This window comes from Ambystoma mexicanum, chromosome 3q, assembly GCF_040938575.1.
Source record: "Ambystoma mexicanum isolate Mex_15411 chromosome 3q, UKY_AmexF1_1, whole genome shotgun sequence".
NCBI classification, from domain to species: domain Eukaryota; kingdom Metazoa; phylum Chordata; class Amphibia; order Caudata; family Ambystomatidae; genus Ambystoma; species Ambystoma mexicanum.
This window is the reverse complement of record NC_090926.1, coordinates 742,174,424-742,191,734: the sequence shown is the minus strand read 5'-3', so window position 1 is coordinate 742,191,734 and position 17,311 is coordinate 742,174,424. Positions and strand designations below refer to the sequence as shown.

The following is a 17,311-nucleotide window of genomic DNA, read 5'->3' as shown; positions in this document are numbered from 1 at the left end:
AGTGTTGCCATTACAGATCAAAGGAACAAGTGACTGATGTGCAATATATCAATGGTCACTATTATAGTGGAAGCAACACTATAGCCAGTGAAACCATGATTGAGGCTTTTTTTAAGAGAATACCATGAGGAGAAAGTTACTCTAAAGGCTTGCCAACTTTGAAAGGTTTAGGAACTGGCAATTTTGAAAGGTTAGGCAATACAAGATTAAATGAGATTCCCAGGTTTACACATTGGTCAAGGGGTGAAGCCTGGATTTGTGCCAACTCTGCAATTTAACAACTTTCTTTTCCAGTTCTTACCATGAACTAAAATAATCTAATTTTGTAAAAACTGACTTGGAAAGTACACAAATCACATTACCAAACATGACAATTACAAATATATATGTATATTATAGATAGGGAATGGGAATGATACTAGCTTCATTCTCTCCATCATCAAGGGAAGCATATAAGTAACAGCATACAAATCGATGTGATTTAACATATTTGATCTGGGTTTGTCTTTTGTATTTTAAAGCTTTAAATTCTTCCAAAACACTAGCTTCTGAAATTGTCATTTATAAACATGCAGAGAAACTTTTGACTTTTACAAAAAAAAAGCAAACTTTTTTGTGTCATACGAGCAGACCTTGAAAAATGCTTGCCAGAGGCCTGCAACATCTGGTCGGCTCCCTTCTGTCTAGCACCCCTTCCACTCAAATGGCCTACATAAGAAGAAAGATCAAGTAATGGGCTAAACAATGCCATCAGTATGCGAGAAGGCAAGCCTCACAGAAGACAACACTGTAATGTAAGAGATATTCAATTATTTGATCAGTACCATTGTATCGTCTGCTGGCAAAGCTAGGATACAAGTGTTAACGCTTTGGTTCGACAGTCTTGAATTTGGCTACATATTCACATTTTGGACTAACAGTTTATGCTCATCGTTGGAGGTGATTGCCTAGGTTTTATAACACCCCATCTGAACAAGCCGATTTCTAGACCTTCACCATACGGATATCATGTAGTTTGTATAGCACCCATTATCTGGTGCAGGTACATTGCTGACAATAGCACCTGTTGAGCTGCAAAACCAAAAACATATGCAGGCAGGTTTATAAACTTCAGACATAGGAAAGACCCAGCCATCCTTGCTGGAATGTGCTATTCTAATCTTGCATATGAACGCATATCTCTGCAATGAGTGCTTAACACACTGAGCTAACTTCTGAACCATTGTGGCACTCAATATATCAATATACATTTCAACTTTGGCTATTGCACATGATCAACATAATTCTCACAGTAAGGAACAAATGCTACAGGAGTTGTGTCCAAGTGCAGAGAATCTAATCACTAGACCACATCTGCTCCCACTGAGAACTCCAAGTCTCTTGCCTCAGAGGGCCTGATGTACTATAAACAACAAACAAAAAGTTCCTTTCAGTAATCTTCCTGTCGGGTGATTTCCCTTCACCTGTGGATCCCCCCTCAACTGGGCTCCGATCCTTTTGCAACATTGGCCTCCCACAGTCGGGTTCACTACAGTCTTTCGTTCAAGATCCCAGCAACTTGTAACATTCAGGAGTCTCAATATCTTTTTAAACAACCGTTCATTGTAGACATCCCTCAGCTGGGTTCATGCCCGTCGACACAATTTTTACGTGGTGTTACATTTTGCTTTCATTCGTGGGCATCCCTCAGCCGGGTTCACATTTTCCAGTTAAACACAGTTTACTCAGTTGCAACAACGTGTGGGATTCACTTCCCTTAGCTTTTTCTAGCCCCAGTCAGGCTTTCTCTCAAGCCCCTACTCAGGCTTTCCACATTTATCATTCATACAGCATTTTCCCTCAGCTGGGCTGACATGCCTGCTTCCAACTGTCACAATTTTGGAAATGGGTTAAGGACTTTCGATTGTACAAGGGATTTTAGCTCAACCCTTGTATTACCACCTTAACTCTGTATGCCGGCCTTTCCTACGGCCTCTTGTTACTAGGTTATTCACAAGAAAAGGGAACCAGCCAGAGTCTTTCGAAAGGACACCCACGTGGCGCCAGACCATTCTGCAGCTTGTCTTTCCCTGGGTTTTAAATGTTCAGCAGTACACAAGTTCTTTGATCATAACAAGTTGCCGTTTGCAACCTTTGCTCAACACTGTCCAGTTTACTGTCAGTTCTCCCTCCAACTCCCCGGCTGTGCTGACCTCCTTGTCATTTCTGGTCTCTGGAGTCAAGGACGGTACCACAGTAGCAAGCGCGCCTCCCCGCCTTGGTTATCAGCGCAGGAGGTTCCTGTGAACCATTGACACCTGTTATACCAAACGTCAGCTGTAGTTCCCGGTCTTGTGATTCCTTTCACGGAGGCTTCACAGGATTGGGTCGGAAAGGGCAAGGGCACTTCCCTCCTTCTTGTCCTTTCCGGTCTCTCCGCCTTTCTTCTCTGTTTGAACTGCAGTCCTGGAATAGGTGCCTCCTCGTGCATTTGTCCTTGCTCCAAGTGTGCTCTCATGCTCCGCCTTTTATCCCTGTGGGGAAAGGAAAGGGACATCAGCCGTGTGTAGTTATTGTCAATTGCCTGACCCTTGTGTTGGGACAAGTAAGGTAAACAGCTCTGTTAGTCCATTGTCTTTCACGGCGTAAGAAAGTGTTTGTGTCAGAAAGGAGGGTGGGAGGGGGGGGTAGAGCTTCTAAGTATCCAAGGGGGGAGGATGGGAAAAAGGTAGGTTGTGGCAGCTGTAGTTTAGTTTTGGCTACACAAGTGCTGGAAGCAGATGTCCAACATTAGTAACCTAATGTATGTGTTTGGTTGCCATTGGGGTACTAATGTATTTTCTAAGTGAGGCTCTCAGCCATTTTATTTTTGGGTTAGTCCTCTCTTTGGCCAAACCAGAAGGCTGGCCTAAAATGGCTATTGTGCACACATGGGCCCATCCCTGCACCATCGGTAGTGATTTAGATCAGTCTCTGGCCCTAGACAGGCCACTAGCTATACCTGTCTGATTGTGGGGGTGGACCAGGGTGTTTGGTGACTTTTAGGGCAGATCTAGGGGAGCCCTTTGGTGGGTTGCTTACCTGTTGGATGACATACTGGCTGTGTCCTATGCCCTTGCCAATATACCACTTTCCTTTTTGGCTGCTGGATGTCCTTTCTGGGCTGTCCTTGTCCTCACCCATTATCCTTCATACAGATGGGCTGAGATCCCGGTGCTGGTGTCATTCCCCGACTGTTTTACCACCGATTTCCAAAAATACTGCCTTGGTTGCGAGCCTTGGGGTAGCAAGCTGCCCATCATTGTGTAGGGTTGTGGGGCACCTCTACCCTGTCCTGCTGTTTGTCTAGGCCATACGGCATCATCTTCACCATTGCCATCTCGGTGTGACCGTATTCTTTTGGCTGCCTCTTTACCCCAGGAGCCATTGGGATCTGATTGATCAGGTTGCTCTGTATTTCTGACTGCCATCTTTGCAGTTTTTACTTTTGGCTTGTGGGTCCCAACCATACAGAGTTTTCTTATTCTTTTAGGTCGGCGTTAGCATGATGAAGCAGTGGGTGACAGGATCCTGTAATCTGCCCTGCAAGAGAAGATATTTCACTAACCGGGTTATTTTACGGTTCCTGGGCCGTGTCTTCAGGAACCACCACTGTGAATACTCTAGGCCCTGGGCTGATGGGCTATTCAAAATATCCTCAGGGGTCCCTGTGGTCACTGGTTGAGGGGTTCTGCAGGCTCCTTTCAACCGTGTTTTGCCATTCACCTGCATTGCCCTAAAATCCTGCTGCGTTTCCTTTTTCCCTTGTGATCCTGGGTCCCAAACTTGGGACTGGAACTCTTGTTGAGGGTCTCTTCTGACATACCCAGGGGTACGTTGCTACAGAGAACAGAGAGAACATGAGAACAGAGACTTACCAGTCTTTTCCCCATAACCGCACTAGTGCCTACAGACTTTTCCCTGCTTTATTGCTGTTGGGAACTATTACACCAACTTAAAATTCTTCTAAAAGTGAATACAACGGGTACTTACCTGTATATGGACATTTGCCCTGCCCTCCTGCCTCTCCCTCTTTGGGTCCTTGGAGATTTAGGCCAAATAACTGGACTTTTAGCATTTGCTCTTGATTTTTAAAGTCTTGGTGTTACATTCCTATCTATTGGAAAAGCTATGTTACAATACCAGTTATCAATGCACCTATTTTGTTGGAGCGCAATAAGACCTTGTGGACTTAGTATTTCAGTCTAATTGAAACCTTGCTTTTGGTGACCACATGAGCTTGGCTTCTGAAGTATTACCTCCCATTCAATGTTTGATGTACATTAGGTTTAAGCATTCTGTGACAGTTGGCACATTTAGTCCGGATCATGACAATATTAATGTATATTTTTATTGCATAGAGTTCCCTTTTCTTCCCCCTCCTTAGCCTTGTATTGCGCCTATTACCAGGTAGTGGGAAAGACACGCAATTTAGGAGTGTTTTGGGTTTTATATGACTGTCACTGTTTTGAAACATACTCTGGGTTATTGCTACGTGTTAAGTTCAACCCAAAGCACTTATTTTAACAGATTGCGATTAAAAAAAAACACACACAAAGAATCTCTAAGTGTATCTTTTTCAGAATAGCAATGTAGGGTATTGTTTTGGGGGAGTCCTCTGCCACAGCCACTACTATAGAGAGGTATGTTCTTTCCTTTTGGTTGACACCCTGTTTTGCCTTAGGTTAGATGGCTTCACACCCCTCACCATATGGCTGTAGAAACATCTCTCTAACACTAAGCACTAGACCATATCTGCACCCACGAGGAACACACCAGGTTTAAGAGCAGACAACCTAAAAACACTAGACCATATCTTCACTCACCGAGGAACTCTCCAGATTCGAGAACTGAAAACCTAACCATTAGAGAGTCCACTGAGAACTAGTCCGTTTCAAGAGCAGAGAACCTAAGCACTAGACCACATTTGTATTCACTGAGGTGCTCTACAGTTTTAAGAGACCTTAAGCAATAGACTACATCCATTTCTACAAGAAACTCTCTAGGTTCCAGAGATGACACCCTAAACTACTAGACCATACCTGCTCGCAAGTTGAAACACTCCAGTTCCAAGAGCAGAGATGCTAAGCACAAGACCACATCGGCTCACTCAGGAACTCAACAGGCTTAAGCGCCGAGAGCCTCATGGATGCTCAAAGGCTCTCTGGGTTTGTTTGAAAGTTGAACACCTAAGCACTAGACCCCACTGAGGAACGTACTGGGTTCAGGAGCAGACAACCTAAAACCACTAGACCAAAGCTACACTCATTGAGTTCTCTAGACTCAAGAGCTGAGATCATAGCCATAAGACCACATTTGAGCCTGCTGAACGTAATCACTAGCCCACATTTTCACTCACTGAGGTGCTCTCGAGGTTCAAGAGCTGAAAACCTGAGCAATAGACCATATCTACTCTCATGAGGAACACTTCAGGTTCAAGAGCTGACAACACAAAACCACTAAACCATTAAGGAGTACACACCGAGGATCTCCCCAGGTTCAAGGGCCAAGAAGCACTAGGCCAAACTCCTCCCACTGATGAACTCTCCAGGTGACAAAGTAAAACCTTGAGAACATATATGCCCTCTCTGAGGAGCTCACCAAGTTCAAGAGCTGAGAACCTAAGCACTACACCTGCTTCCACTGAGGAACTATGTAGGTTCAAGAACAGACAACTTCAAACCAATAGACTATATGTGCCTGTTTGTCTATATCCTTCCTCTTTCTGATACTTATATTTCCTCTGGTTTATCTATGGCTTATCCACGGCACCTTCTTACCCTTTAGCCTGGACTTTGATTCCCTATGTAATTGCTTCTGTAATTCTTCTTTACTTACTTAAAATTTCCCATCTGTATTCAAGCATGCTTAAATTTGTACTATTCTAAAGTAACCTTCACTTGATCCTCTTTTACCCTCCAACTATCAACCTATTTTGCGTCTTACTTTTCTCTCCAAACTTCTAGAATGTATCATCTAAACCAAAGTATCTATTCACTTAAGTCATTTCTCTCTCTTGCCACTTTATGAGTCTGGGTTTCATCTTTTCAATTCAGTGAAACATCATTTCTCTTTGCCTGCAACTCATTTCTCTCTGCTCGCTATGCTAAACAATCTTCTCTTCCGGTTCTTCTAGATCTGTCAGCAGCATTCGACGCGGTCGACCACTCTATTTTTCTCTGTAACCTTTCTCGTCATGGCTTTAAGGGACCTGTTCTTCACTGGTTACATTATTATCTCACTAAACATGCCTAATCAGTTTCCTGGGCAGGTCACTCTTCCTCAATTTGTCATCTTCTATATTGTGTACAAGGTCCGTTTTTGGGTTCTCTTTTTTTCTCCCTTCATACTATACCTCCTGCTTCTATAATTTCCTCCTCCGTTGGCCTTTCTCACCATTCCTATGTGAATGATTCTGAAATCTTTTTCTCCTTTTCTTTCTTTACTGAAATTTCACAATAACTATCAGCTTCTTTGCTTGCTATTCAGTCTTGGATGTCTGACATTTATCTACATCTCATCCCTCTAAATTAGAGGTTATCTTATCCCAGCTACTATTAATCCTCCTCCTATCTCTTCCCCCAACCTCCATCATATCTTTTTTTTCCACCCTCCACTTGAAATCTTGGCATGGTCTGTGAGTCTACACTACCTTTTTCTTCTCATATCTTTAGCGTTGCTCATTCTTGTTGCTTTTATTTGTTTAATATTTGGAAGGCACATCCCTTTCTTTCCTTTCAAGTCACTAGAATCATTATTTCATTGCTTACTTTCTCTGGACTTTACTATTGTTCAGGTCTTCTTGGTGTTCCTGTCTAGCAGCTTGCTCCTCTTCACTCGATCTATACTTCTTCTATTTGTCTATCTCTTACAACTCCATTCTCTCGACTTTGCTTCCCTTCATTGGCTCAGCTTTTAATCTCATCTGCTTTTCCACTTCTTATGTATTGTGTTTAAATGCCTCCATTTCTCCTTGCACCAAGATATTGGAATACACTTTTCCTTTCCCTCCAATCTTTATCTTTTTTCCACCTTTTTCAATCTTGTCTAAAAGACTATCTTCTGTCTAATTGATTGATCATGCAATTTAACTTTCACATTATTTATACCATTTTAATTTAAGAGCTTTGGTGTAAAGCGCTATATAATTTCAATAAAATACACATACCTCTGGTCACTGAGACGTTCTCCAGGTTTGAGAGCAAAGAACCTAAACACTAGACACCCTTTGGTGTCTCTGATGAGCTCCCTGGCTTGAAGAACTGATAAACTAAGCACTAGGCCACATCTGAGCTCACAGAGGAACTTTCTGGGTTCAGTATCGGACAACCGAACCACATGTGCCTCTCTGGAATAAAGCGTCCACTTCCCAACCGTGATACCACATCCAAGGTAACAGTGGAACTCTTCTATGTAAACAGCCTTCAAGCTAGTGATCAAAGAATATCTCATCCTATGCAGTAAGCCCTCAGATTTGACATTGACATGTCGTCCCATTATGGACCATTTAGCCATCCTACCAGATCTCTGCATCACAGAATGCCATCCGGCGAGTTCTGGATAGCCTCATCGTTTTGATTTTTAATTATAAAATAATGTAGGTAACTCTGTTTTTGAAAGTGAGATCTGCTCGTCAGACCCCACTTTCATAACGCTCCATGCCAAAAAGCATAGTACACACATGTATCTTTGCTGTGACTACCTACTGACATTCCCATCAGCTGTCCTGCAGTGGCAGTTGGGCAGGTTCAAAGGACATGTAGGTTCCTGAACAAAGTTGCTGGAAGCCAAAGTTCTAACAGAGGTGTGTTTTTATTGTATGCACCTCTGGTTCAAAATATCATAATTGCTACCCTAGCAGCCTGGTGGGAATTTGTAAAAACTAAACCCAAGCAATTTCTGGTTTTGTCATGGTGGGTACTGAGATTACACAGTTAGACAGCCACAAGCAATTGATGTAAGTTTGTTGTCAGCTTGGTGAACTGTGACTCAGTTATGAGTGTGCAATAAGCTGCCTGGGCTGGCTGTACCCACAACAATCATGTAGGTACAACCCAGAAGACTCCCACCTGAGCCCCTTGAGAAGCCTTGTCACATCATCCAGGCAACAGGAACACGCCCTGGGGGCGTTGTATGGGAGCGAGGGGTCCCCAGGCCCCCTCGCGCCGTACGCTCCTCAGTACAGAGCTTGGACCACGTGCTTCCGGTAGTTGGATTGCCCCTTGCCCTTATGTAAAGTTAAACACGGTTGACTGCTGCATAGATGGGACTACTGAGCAGGACACGGGGCATCCATCTTTTGTGCCCCCTTTCGACTCCATCTTGGGTAAAAAGGCCTCACTGCGATAGTACAGCAATGCTCAGCTCCCCTTCCACCACAGCAGCCAAGGACAGAGACACACACACACACAAGGCGCGCAGGCAGCTGGCTGGCCCCCACCCTTGCACTCCCCCTGCGAAGGAAAGCTCTGCGCTTCCATTCTCACACAGAAGCCGGAGAAAGTTGTAACAATCAATATGCTACAGTTTTCTTCCTCTGAGATCACTGCTCGCCTGAGAACCAGCATGTGAACCAGAATGAGTTAAGCACTTTCTGCTCGATTCGTCCTCATAAACGTGCAAGCCACCCACCCCCATTAGAACAATGTATTGCCATCCTGACCCTGCGCTCCCAGTAAGGTATTTCTTTCAAGTACCAGACCCCCGCCTGTGCTGCAAAACCCACCCAACACACTCACTACTAACCTTAAGCAATAATGACTACAATATATGTTTTTACTAATAGGTCTGAAACTTAGGAGAGATGTGAAACATAGCTTGATTCTTTTACATGCACAATAAGGTCAAGGCCCTTACTTACAAGCCACGAATGACCCAATTGTACTGACAATCATTGTGTGTGACTTATGTAGAAATGTGAAAAGTAGCATAAAATGTTTTAAATAATTTGTTATTTAGTGTTTTTCGAATGCAACATATTAGCTTAGGTAGTGGCCACAGTGACCGGACCCTGACCTGCGTGGTGCACAAGATATTTGACGTCCGTCATCTCATCAGCCACTCAGCCAACCAGAAGGAAGAGATGCCACCCACACTCAGAGCACCACACCGCCTGGCCAATCGAGTCCATTTAGCATTTTTTGTTAGAGTTACTTTAATTAATATATATACAAGCACTGATGTAAATGTTGGGGGGAGTTTTTTGGGTTATTTCCTAGCTGGAGAAATAAACCATCCTTTGAACTCTTGCAGCCGGGTCTCAGTGCCTCCTTCCCCGACAAGGGGTTGTGTCGGTATTTTATTTTCTCTCACACGTAGTAAGCCGGGGAAAGGCACCTACAGGGTTCAGTTGGAAGCGGTTCTTCAAAGGCAGTCCTATCATTAATATGGCCATCACTCGTCAGGGTTCTGATTACCGAAGTCCTTTTGATTCAGGCAGAAAGAGGAAGGGGTCAGCGTTAGAGCAGCTCAGGAGAGAACCTCAGTCCACAGAGAGGTCTCACCATCTTTGCTTTTGATAGGGTTGCCAAACGTCTTGTTCCCCTCCCTACTTCCTGCTTACAGGGAACACTGGGTATGACTGAGCAGGCAAGGACAGTTGTTACAGCAGTCAGGACTGGACAATTAACAAAAGCTTGCAGTGGACCAAAGTGCTGTGGCATTCTGCCTATATAAGGTGGCAAGGGAGACCCTCCCCTTAGTGAATTCAATTTTTGAAGAAGTGTTTGTCTGGAACCTGATTGGGAGTATAGTCTTCTGCAAAGAGCTCTGCCAGAGAAGCGAAGACCATGAGCTCCAAGGAATAGGATATCTCTTCTCCGTAACCATTCCAAAGGCCTTTTTTTGGATAACCAGCTGGTTGGAAAAGGCCTACTGCAACTGAGACAAAACAATTCACCTTATCCCTGGTCTGGGTATCCTAGGAACTGCAAATCCCAGAAAGCAGCTCAACTCTTCCACCTCAAGAAACATTTTGAGCCGGCTCAACCAAGCTTAACACACTTAGAGCTGCTACAGAACCTGTTGTGCTGCCTTTGGCACTTCGAGTACTTTGATTCCCTTAACTGCTTTTTGAGCTGTCTCGACACATTGGCATACATTGCCCAATCTTTCCTCTAACCCTGGCTCGACTCTGTGAGATAACCCGACTCACCACACCTCAATTGTGAACTCCATCCAACATAATCCTAATCTCGACACGACTCAACTTGCTGGAAGCCATCGACTCACCCGTCTCAAATGCTAACTTGACGACCCAGCATCAGCATAATCTCGACCCGACTGCCAACTTGAACGCCGACTTGATCCACTCAGAGCTCTTGTGTGCAATAACCTGCCTGGGCTGGCTGTACCCACAACAACCATGTAGGTCCCACCCAGGAAGCCTCGCATCTGATCCCTTTGAGAACCCTTGTCACATCATCCAGGCAACAGTTACACTGATCCTGGGTGATGCGAGTCAGTTTTGAAGCTGGCTCACCATTAGGACAGCAAGACTTCAGCATCTCAGCACCGGCTCGGCTGCAGAAGAATGCCTAGAAGCCTGCTGCATTGCCATTGATCCCTGAAAGACAAGGACTAAAAGGCATTCGAAGCGGGCCTGTCCGTCTGGATGGCCTTGCAGGATGCCAGAGACTTGTAAGCCCCCTCCTCTACCTTTTGAAAGACATTTTCAATCATTTGGACATTTCTCTGCTGAAATCGGTGCCTGAGCACCCCTGTGTACAAACCCAAAGTGCCTCTTTAATTCAAAGTCTGCTTTCTCTGTGTTGTCCCTCACAGGGGTGTGCTAGTAGTGTTTATGTGTGAGCATTTTGTGAGTTTAATTAAAGATCCTATTTTTGTATAACCTTGGTTGACCATTCTGTGTTTTGGTACCACAGTGTTACTGTTGATTGGCCTGCCTCTGTGCCATCTCAATCCCTCCTGAAGAGTATAGCCTGCGCTCGGCCTATCGGGCTGTTCCTATTTCACCTTTATGGTTGGGATCACTGCTGGTTTAGTAATAGTGCAGGGCTGAGTAGGAGTTGAATCCACTGCGGATCCCTGTACTCCTGCAGAGCAGTAGTCATTTCGTCACACTCCACCCACTGCACAACAGCGACCATTGCTTCACAGCGGATATCTTAGACAGTGGCACACACTTTCGGGCTCCAGGTTCGACGGCGGAATAACTAGGCCACAGACTGCCCTTTTGTATGGCGTGTGTCAATAAAATAACTTTATTTTCAGCAAGTTTCCATGGCTGGCGGACCTTCATTCTACGGTATGACGATGCAGCTTTATCGCTCTTTAATGCAGACTTGTACGGCCCTCCCACGGACTTTCATTAGGACGCCCCTATATCATTGCAAAGTGACAATTGCAGGTTCGCCTTCCCACGCCATGAAGGCGATCCAAACCTCCAGAGGATAAGGGGTTCCAAAAGATGAACGTATTGTAACGTTGTCCCCTCTGTGAGGAAACGTCAATGCGCTTGGGATAAAACCCTGTAAGAGAATTCCCTGCTGCCCACATCAGTGAGATAGCTCAGCGTGTTGAGAAGTGGCTGCAGAAGTCGTCGTGAAACCCATTTGTCTGCGATGTTCATCCTTCGGAGGTCTTTAAAGTGAACGAGGGCAGCTGAAAGAGATAACATCACCGCCTCGGTTCTCAGAGAAGGGGACTTTAAGAAGGGGTAGCAAACAAGCGAAACATTCTAGGCAGAAGCCAAGGTGCCCGTGCATTAGTAATCCAATTGCTTTGTGTTAGATTCACTGGCGCAGCGGGGGTGTATCACATTCACATAGCTGACAAGGGGCCATGTGTCATGTGTAACTCGTGCAGTCAGTCCTGGCTTTTCAGCCAACTACCATTTGAAATCTGGGACGTGTACATTCCACCCATAAAGCAGTTGATAGCGAAACTCTCGTATGGTTTTACTTCAATGTTGCATGTTAAACTGTGTCTAGTCACACACTCAACTCATGTGCTATGTGACATGTTCACCGTGCTGGCCACGAGCACTAGTCCTTCTGTGGAAAATACAGAGAGCACTGGCACTGCAGTGTAAGACAGACAAAATCGAGACAGTGCTGGCACTTCAAATCAACGCAGGGACAACATACTTAAGATTATAGTGTATCGACACGTCCATGAAAATCTGACATAATTATACCGCTCCAGTAAAGGCACTTCAACGCAAGACTGGTGGCATACTTAAGAGGATGCAGTGCCGGCACTTCAATGCAAGACTGCTTAAGAGGATACAGTGCAAGCACTTCAATGCAAGACTGATGGTATACTTAAGAGGATGCAGTGCGAGCACTTCAATGCAAGACTGACATACTTAAGAGGATCCAGTGCCAGCAAAAGGCATTTAACTTCAAGACTGACAAACACACAATAAGGCAATACTGGCTCTTCAGTGCAAGACTGCAACATAAGTAGACCGCACACTGGCACTCAAAGCAAGACTGACATACACACAATAAAACGGTGGATACTTCAATGAAAACCTGAAAAAAAACACTGACACAGTACTGGCTCCTCGTTACAATACTGACAGGCATATAAGGAGACAGTGCTGGCCCTTCGAAAAAGGATTAACCTATAAAGAGACAATACTGGCACTTTTGTTGCAACACTGCCATACAGAAAACGAGGTGGCACTGGTGCTCAAATGCAAGTCAGAGCGACAGATGCTAGGAGGGCATTTGATAGTACGCTCACCCACTAAAGGGCATAATGGGCACTGTGTAGTAATTATTATTTTTTACTTGTGTCTATGTTTATAGAACCTTTACACATACAAGAGTTATGATCACATGTCAAAACATCACAGAGATTAAAACAAACATACTTTTACCCGTCTTTAGCCACACGGGGGCCTGGGCTGAGCTCCCAAGAGGGGAACGGATTTGCAGAATTTGCCAAAGGGAAATTGAAACGGCGAGACATGTTCTCACCAATTGTTGCATACTGGTGGATCTCTATAAAAAAAAAAGGTTATGGGGAATTCCGGAATCATACATCAGACCAGACCTGGAGTGCCCTATGTGGTGCGGAATCACTCGCGATTATGGTGGCTGCTTTCCAGATATGGAATCAGGTTACGCCCAGATTGATCTAAATTCGAAACCTTGATTGCCTGTGTGGTAGACACATGTTTGATGATAGTGATGACTTAGGTCCTTTTTAGCAAAATTTGGTCACAAAGGGGAAACTTGGTTTTTTTCCTGTCCTAATTTTTTTAAGACTGTTTTTAAGTATAGTAATTATAATTTGCCGGTAGAGGTACTCCTGAGCAGGTCTACTATATTTTTAATCCCACAGAGCCAGTCCCTTCCTGCAAGAAAGGGATTCTCGAAGCCAGTGAGCCCCTGTACTGCTTTTTTAGGCATCAGCCCTTCATTACTGCGTAATGCTACAAAGCATGGCCTTGGTTGTGCTCTGAGCCTCCATCATGACCTAATCTTGCCTTTGGTGGCCAGGAACGTCCTCACCTTCACTGCAGAACCCAACGAGCGATTAACTATGGTGGCGCGCACTGGCTTTAGCCCACACCATGGTCACACTCTACAATTCCTGAGCTCAAGTCATCAGCAATGACCGCTCCATAGCGGCCTGCCTCAGAGTTGGTCCCATTGACAACATCGATCACTTCTCTCCACCACGTCAACACCTTAAGTGGCTTGATCCCTACAGACATTCCTGACCAAAGAGTCGGTGCTATCCATAGGCCCCAGCATGGCCTGACCATACCAGGTGGGACCTTCTATGATCAGTCTTCACCACCCCACCCCCAACACAATCTAACTCTACAAGGTGTGAAATTTGGTATGAACAATGAACACTACCACAGCCAAAACCAGAGACATGAGCATAATTACCTTAGTGATGCCATCCGCATTGCCCTCGACCTTCCTCTTCATCTGCATCATCTGCCACATGTCGCCCACTGGGGTGGACGGGGTGGGTGCATCAGTCTTGCTGCGCTGCATCAGATCCGTGCCCGTGGGTAGGGTCCTGAAGGCTTCCATCTGCCGCTCTATCTCCTGAACTTTCTTCTCCAGTTGGTGGTAGACTATGGCCACCTTACCAGGAGGGGCCTCAGTGGTTGGCGGTGGAGATACAACCTTTGGGGCCAAACTGGCCGGGGGTTTGTGCAGGTCGCGTTCCTCGTCGCTGATCTCGGTCTGAACGTCCTGGATATTCAGCTGCTTGAGGATGGCATGGAGCAAGGTATGGAGTGCGTTGAAGTTCACTGCGCCAACCTCTGGGGTGCCAATGGACAGATTAGTCAAATCGAAAAGGCTCAGTTTGGACGGCATGTCGCAAAACCCTTACTGCGTCACTGAAATGCACAGACTGTACTCCGGGCGTGCGGGCAGGTGTAAAGCTTATGCGCAGGCGTAAGGCCTTAGTACAGTGTAAAGTCTAAACTGCCAACTTAAATGCATGTTTACTTGCATGCTTAAGCCTTACCTGCAGGCTTATGGACGAAAGTTAGATATAAAAGTAGGCTTGAGTGCAGGTATAATTTGAGGCTTCTGTAGAAGATTAAGTGCAGATTTAACTGAAGCACTATGGCTCCAATTCAAGCTATAAATGTGTTGTACTTCTTTTTCTATGCGAGCTTCTGTGAATGTTCCCAAAAAAACGAAAGTGAACGCACCATACTTGTGTCATAAAATTGCAAAGACCAGCCCGCTAACGACCTGTCAGCGGGAGCCACCCCAGTCCACCTGCTGTCACTGTTCTCTCTGGTGCACCTGCTGATCAGTGTCGTGCTCCTTGCACCTGCCTGCCACCGCTGCTCGGTAATGTCATTCCTGCTGTTTCCCAGAGACACCTGTTGGATAATGCGCTTGCAGCTGGCAACTGACTCGATTCTGATTGTTAACACTACCACTGACCACCCCAGTCCCCCGACTACGCCCCCAGATAATAGCCCGCCTGCCAATACCCAGTCGGATTCCTGCTAATGCCCTCTCTATTTGCCCATTTTGGTTCCTGCCTGTCAATGGCGCGTCTGCCGACTCTCACACCCTCTTCTCTGTGTCCCTGCTTCCTACTGTACTGGTCTGTATCTGTTGGCTCCCACACTGCGGTGCTTGCTACCCCTGCTGGTTGCCAGTATGCCCTGGCCAACAGCACTAAATTCCGGACTTTGGCCAACCCTCAGTGCCTCCTGAACCCAACCCCCGCTCGCCTCCAATAACCCCCAGCATGCTACTCATCAGTGCCTCCTGCCACCGGTCCCTGCTATGCCTCAGTTCTAACTGCTTTCCGTCTCTGCTTAGTGTCCTCCAGATATACCTGCCCCTCCCCGGCTGGTCCCTCCCCAACCCCCCAACCCTCAATGCCTCCTGCAGCTGCCTCGGCTACAAGAGTCCCGCTAGTTTCCAGCTGATCTACTCTAGCGCCACATACTCATCAACCGCCCTTCGCCATCCAATGTCCCTCCCCTCGTCCTTAATTGGTTAGTTTCGGTGGCTTTTATCTTCCAATTGGTCCAGGCGTGGACCGTGGATTCCAGGCTCGGGTGTCTCAATAGCATTTGTGGTTGCTAGGCAGGGACGTCGCACCGGTCCTGGATTCTTTGATCCTCTTGCGCGACGAGTAAAAAGTAGTGCATTGTCCTGAAGAGCTTTGGTACCGACCCAGAAGGGGAGCCGGGGTCCGGTACCCTGGGTGAAAAGGCTAGTTGTGACGCAAAACGGCCGGGGGATGGGCTGGCGAGATGAACTCCAGAGAGAGCTCGCTGCCTGAGCACCTGCTCCGTATGCCCTCTTCACGCATGGGATGATGGGAGGAAGTTTTAGACTTACCTCGAGATTTAATTTACTATTTTTATGCGAGTGGGCGTATCTATACGAAGGACTGAACACTGAGCTAATTCAAGAAAGGTGCTATGGCCCACTTGACGGCAACCCACTCCACACAACATAGGCTATTTCAGTATAACGGTTATGGCATTTCACACTCTCCGCAGCTGCGCGCATTAACTGGAGGTAGACATTCAGGCTTGAAGTGAACGCGGCTCTGTGTAAATGTACCTTGAGCAAGGACCCACGGCTGTGGCACTTTGGCGTGGTGATCTGTGAGAAGGCGCGCGTGGAAGCTATATGTAATGCATGTGCTGTGACGTGTCTGAGAGACGTGGTGAGGGACGCTAGTGATGCACGAGAGGGCTGCGTGAGTGCTATGAGAGTGACAGTTGATGGATTCAGAGATGAGAGTGTGGTTGATGGATCAGCTGTTGGATTGGCCTTAGAGTAGTGTGACCAGACGTCCCGGTTTTTGCCGGCGCTGTCCCTGAATTAGGACCCCTGGCCCCACCTGTTCTGTTATTTTTTTAAAAATTTAAACACCCTTTCCCGGTTTTAGGAAACAGTTGGGGACCACTGCAGAGATGCATTAAATCAAGATGGCATTCATTGATAATAAACCGTTTTTCTTGCTTTCATTTATCACGTGCTCACCCGGTATGCATTTACTGATTGTGCCACAGGAGTGAACAAGAAACACTCACTGCAAAGCCTGTAATAACAAGCAAAACAACATCTCTTTTGTTTTTAACATACATACATAGTGTCACTGCTGAATCTGCAGTTTATATGAAAGAAGAGAAGTGGTGGAAATAGTATTTATTTTAGCCAGTAAGGGGGCGGTGGGAGAACAAGAGGGGCAGTGGGAGGTCGAAAGGGTTGGGGGTGCTAGTCCTATTTTTATGTTTGTGGCCTGTCCCGGTTTTTTATTTTCAAAAGTTGGTCACCCTACTGTAGAGGCCAACGTGAGCTGGAACTGTGTACACTACTTTTATCTTTCAGTGTTAATAGTTTTACTACGTTTTGCAACCATTTTGACAGTCCCAAAACTCTTCTTCTCTGCAGTTAAAGAATACCTTTCATGTTACTCAGCAGGCTCTCTGAAGCTGTTGACTTCTCTAGGGCACATTGAGCTGTTAAGCAGTAAACCAACACGTGAGATCTTGTTCAGTGCTGCATTCTATCTCCTGTGTGCATGTGAGGGGACAGAAGAGGGCTTGCTCTGCTTAAAGAGTCACATTTTGGGAAGTATGCTAGAAGAGTGGAGAATCTCAGATTACCCACAGCCTTCCTCAACCATCACCTTCCTCACTCAAGGAATTCTTCACCTCTCATTTTACAGTGCAGGTGAAAAGCTCTAGCTCCACACCACAAAAGAAACCAAACGCTAGAGGTGAGAGTAAACCCAGTTTATGGAAATATGCCTGGACCTTTGGACCGTCAATGCTGCGTCATGACAAAAGACCTATATTAACAAGCCC

General features: G+C 45.8%; 1 protein-coding gene across 5 annotated transcripts in view; it reads right to left on the bottom strand.

Moving 5' to 3' along the window:
- QRICH2 (glutamine rich 2) overlaps window positions 1-15,338 on the bottom strand; it is a 930,541-nt gene extending 915,203 nt beyond the window's left edge. For 3 of the 5 annotated variants that reach the window (XM_069654697.1, XM_069654695.1, XM_069654692.1), the window contains exon 1: window positions 13,890-15,338. In XM_069654697.1, coding sequence (XP_069510798.1) covers window positions 13,890-14,330 — 441 coding nt within the window. In that variant the 5' untranslated portion in view covers window positions 14,331-15,338. The remainder of the gene's footprint in view (window positions 1-13,889) is intronic. The other 2 variants (XM_069654694.1, XM_069654693.1) reach the window with 1 other exon arrangement.
- Window positions 15,339-17,311: the final 1,973 nt, after the last annotated feature.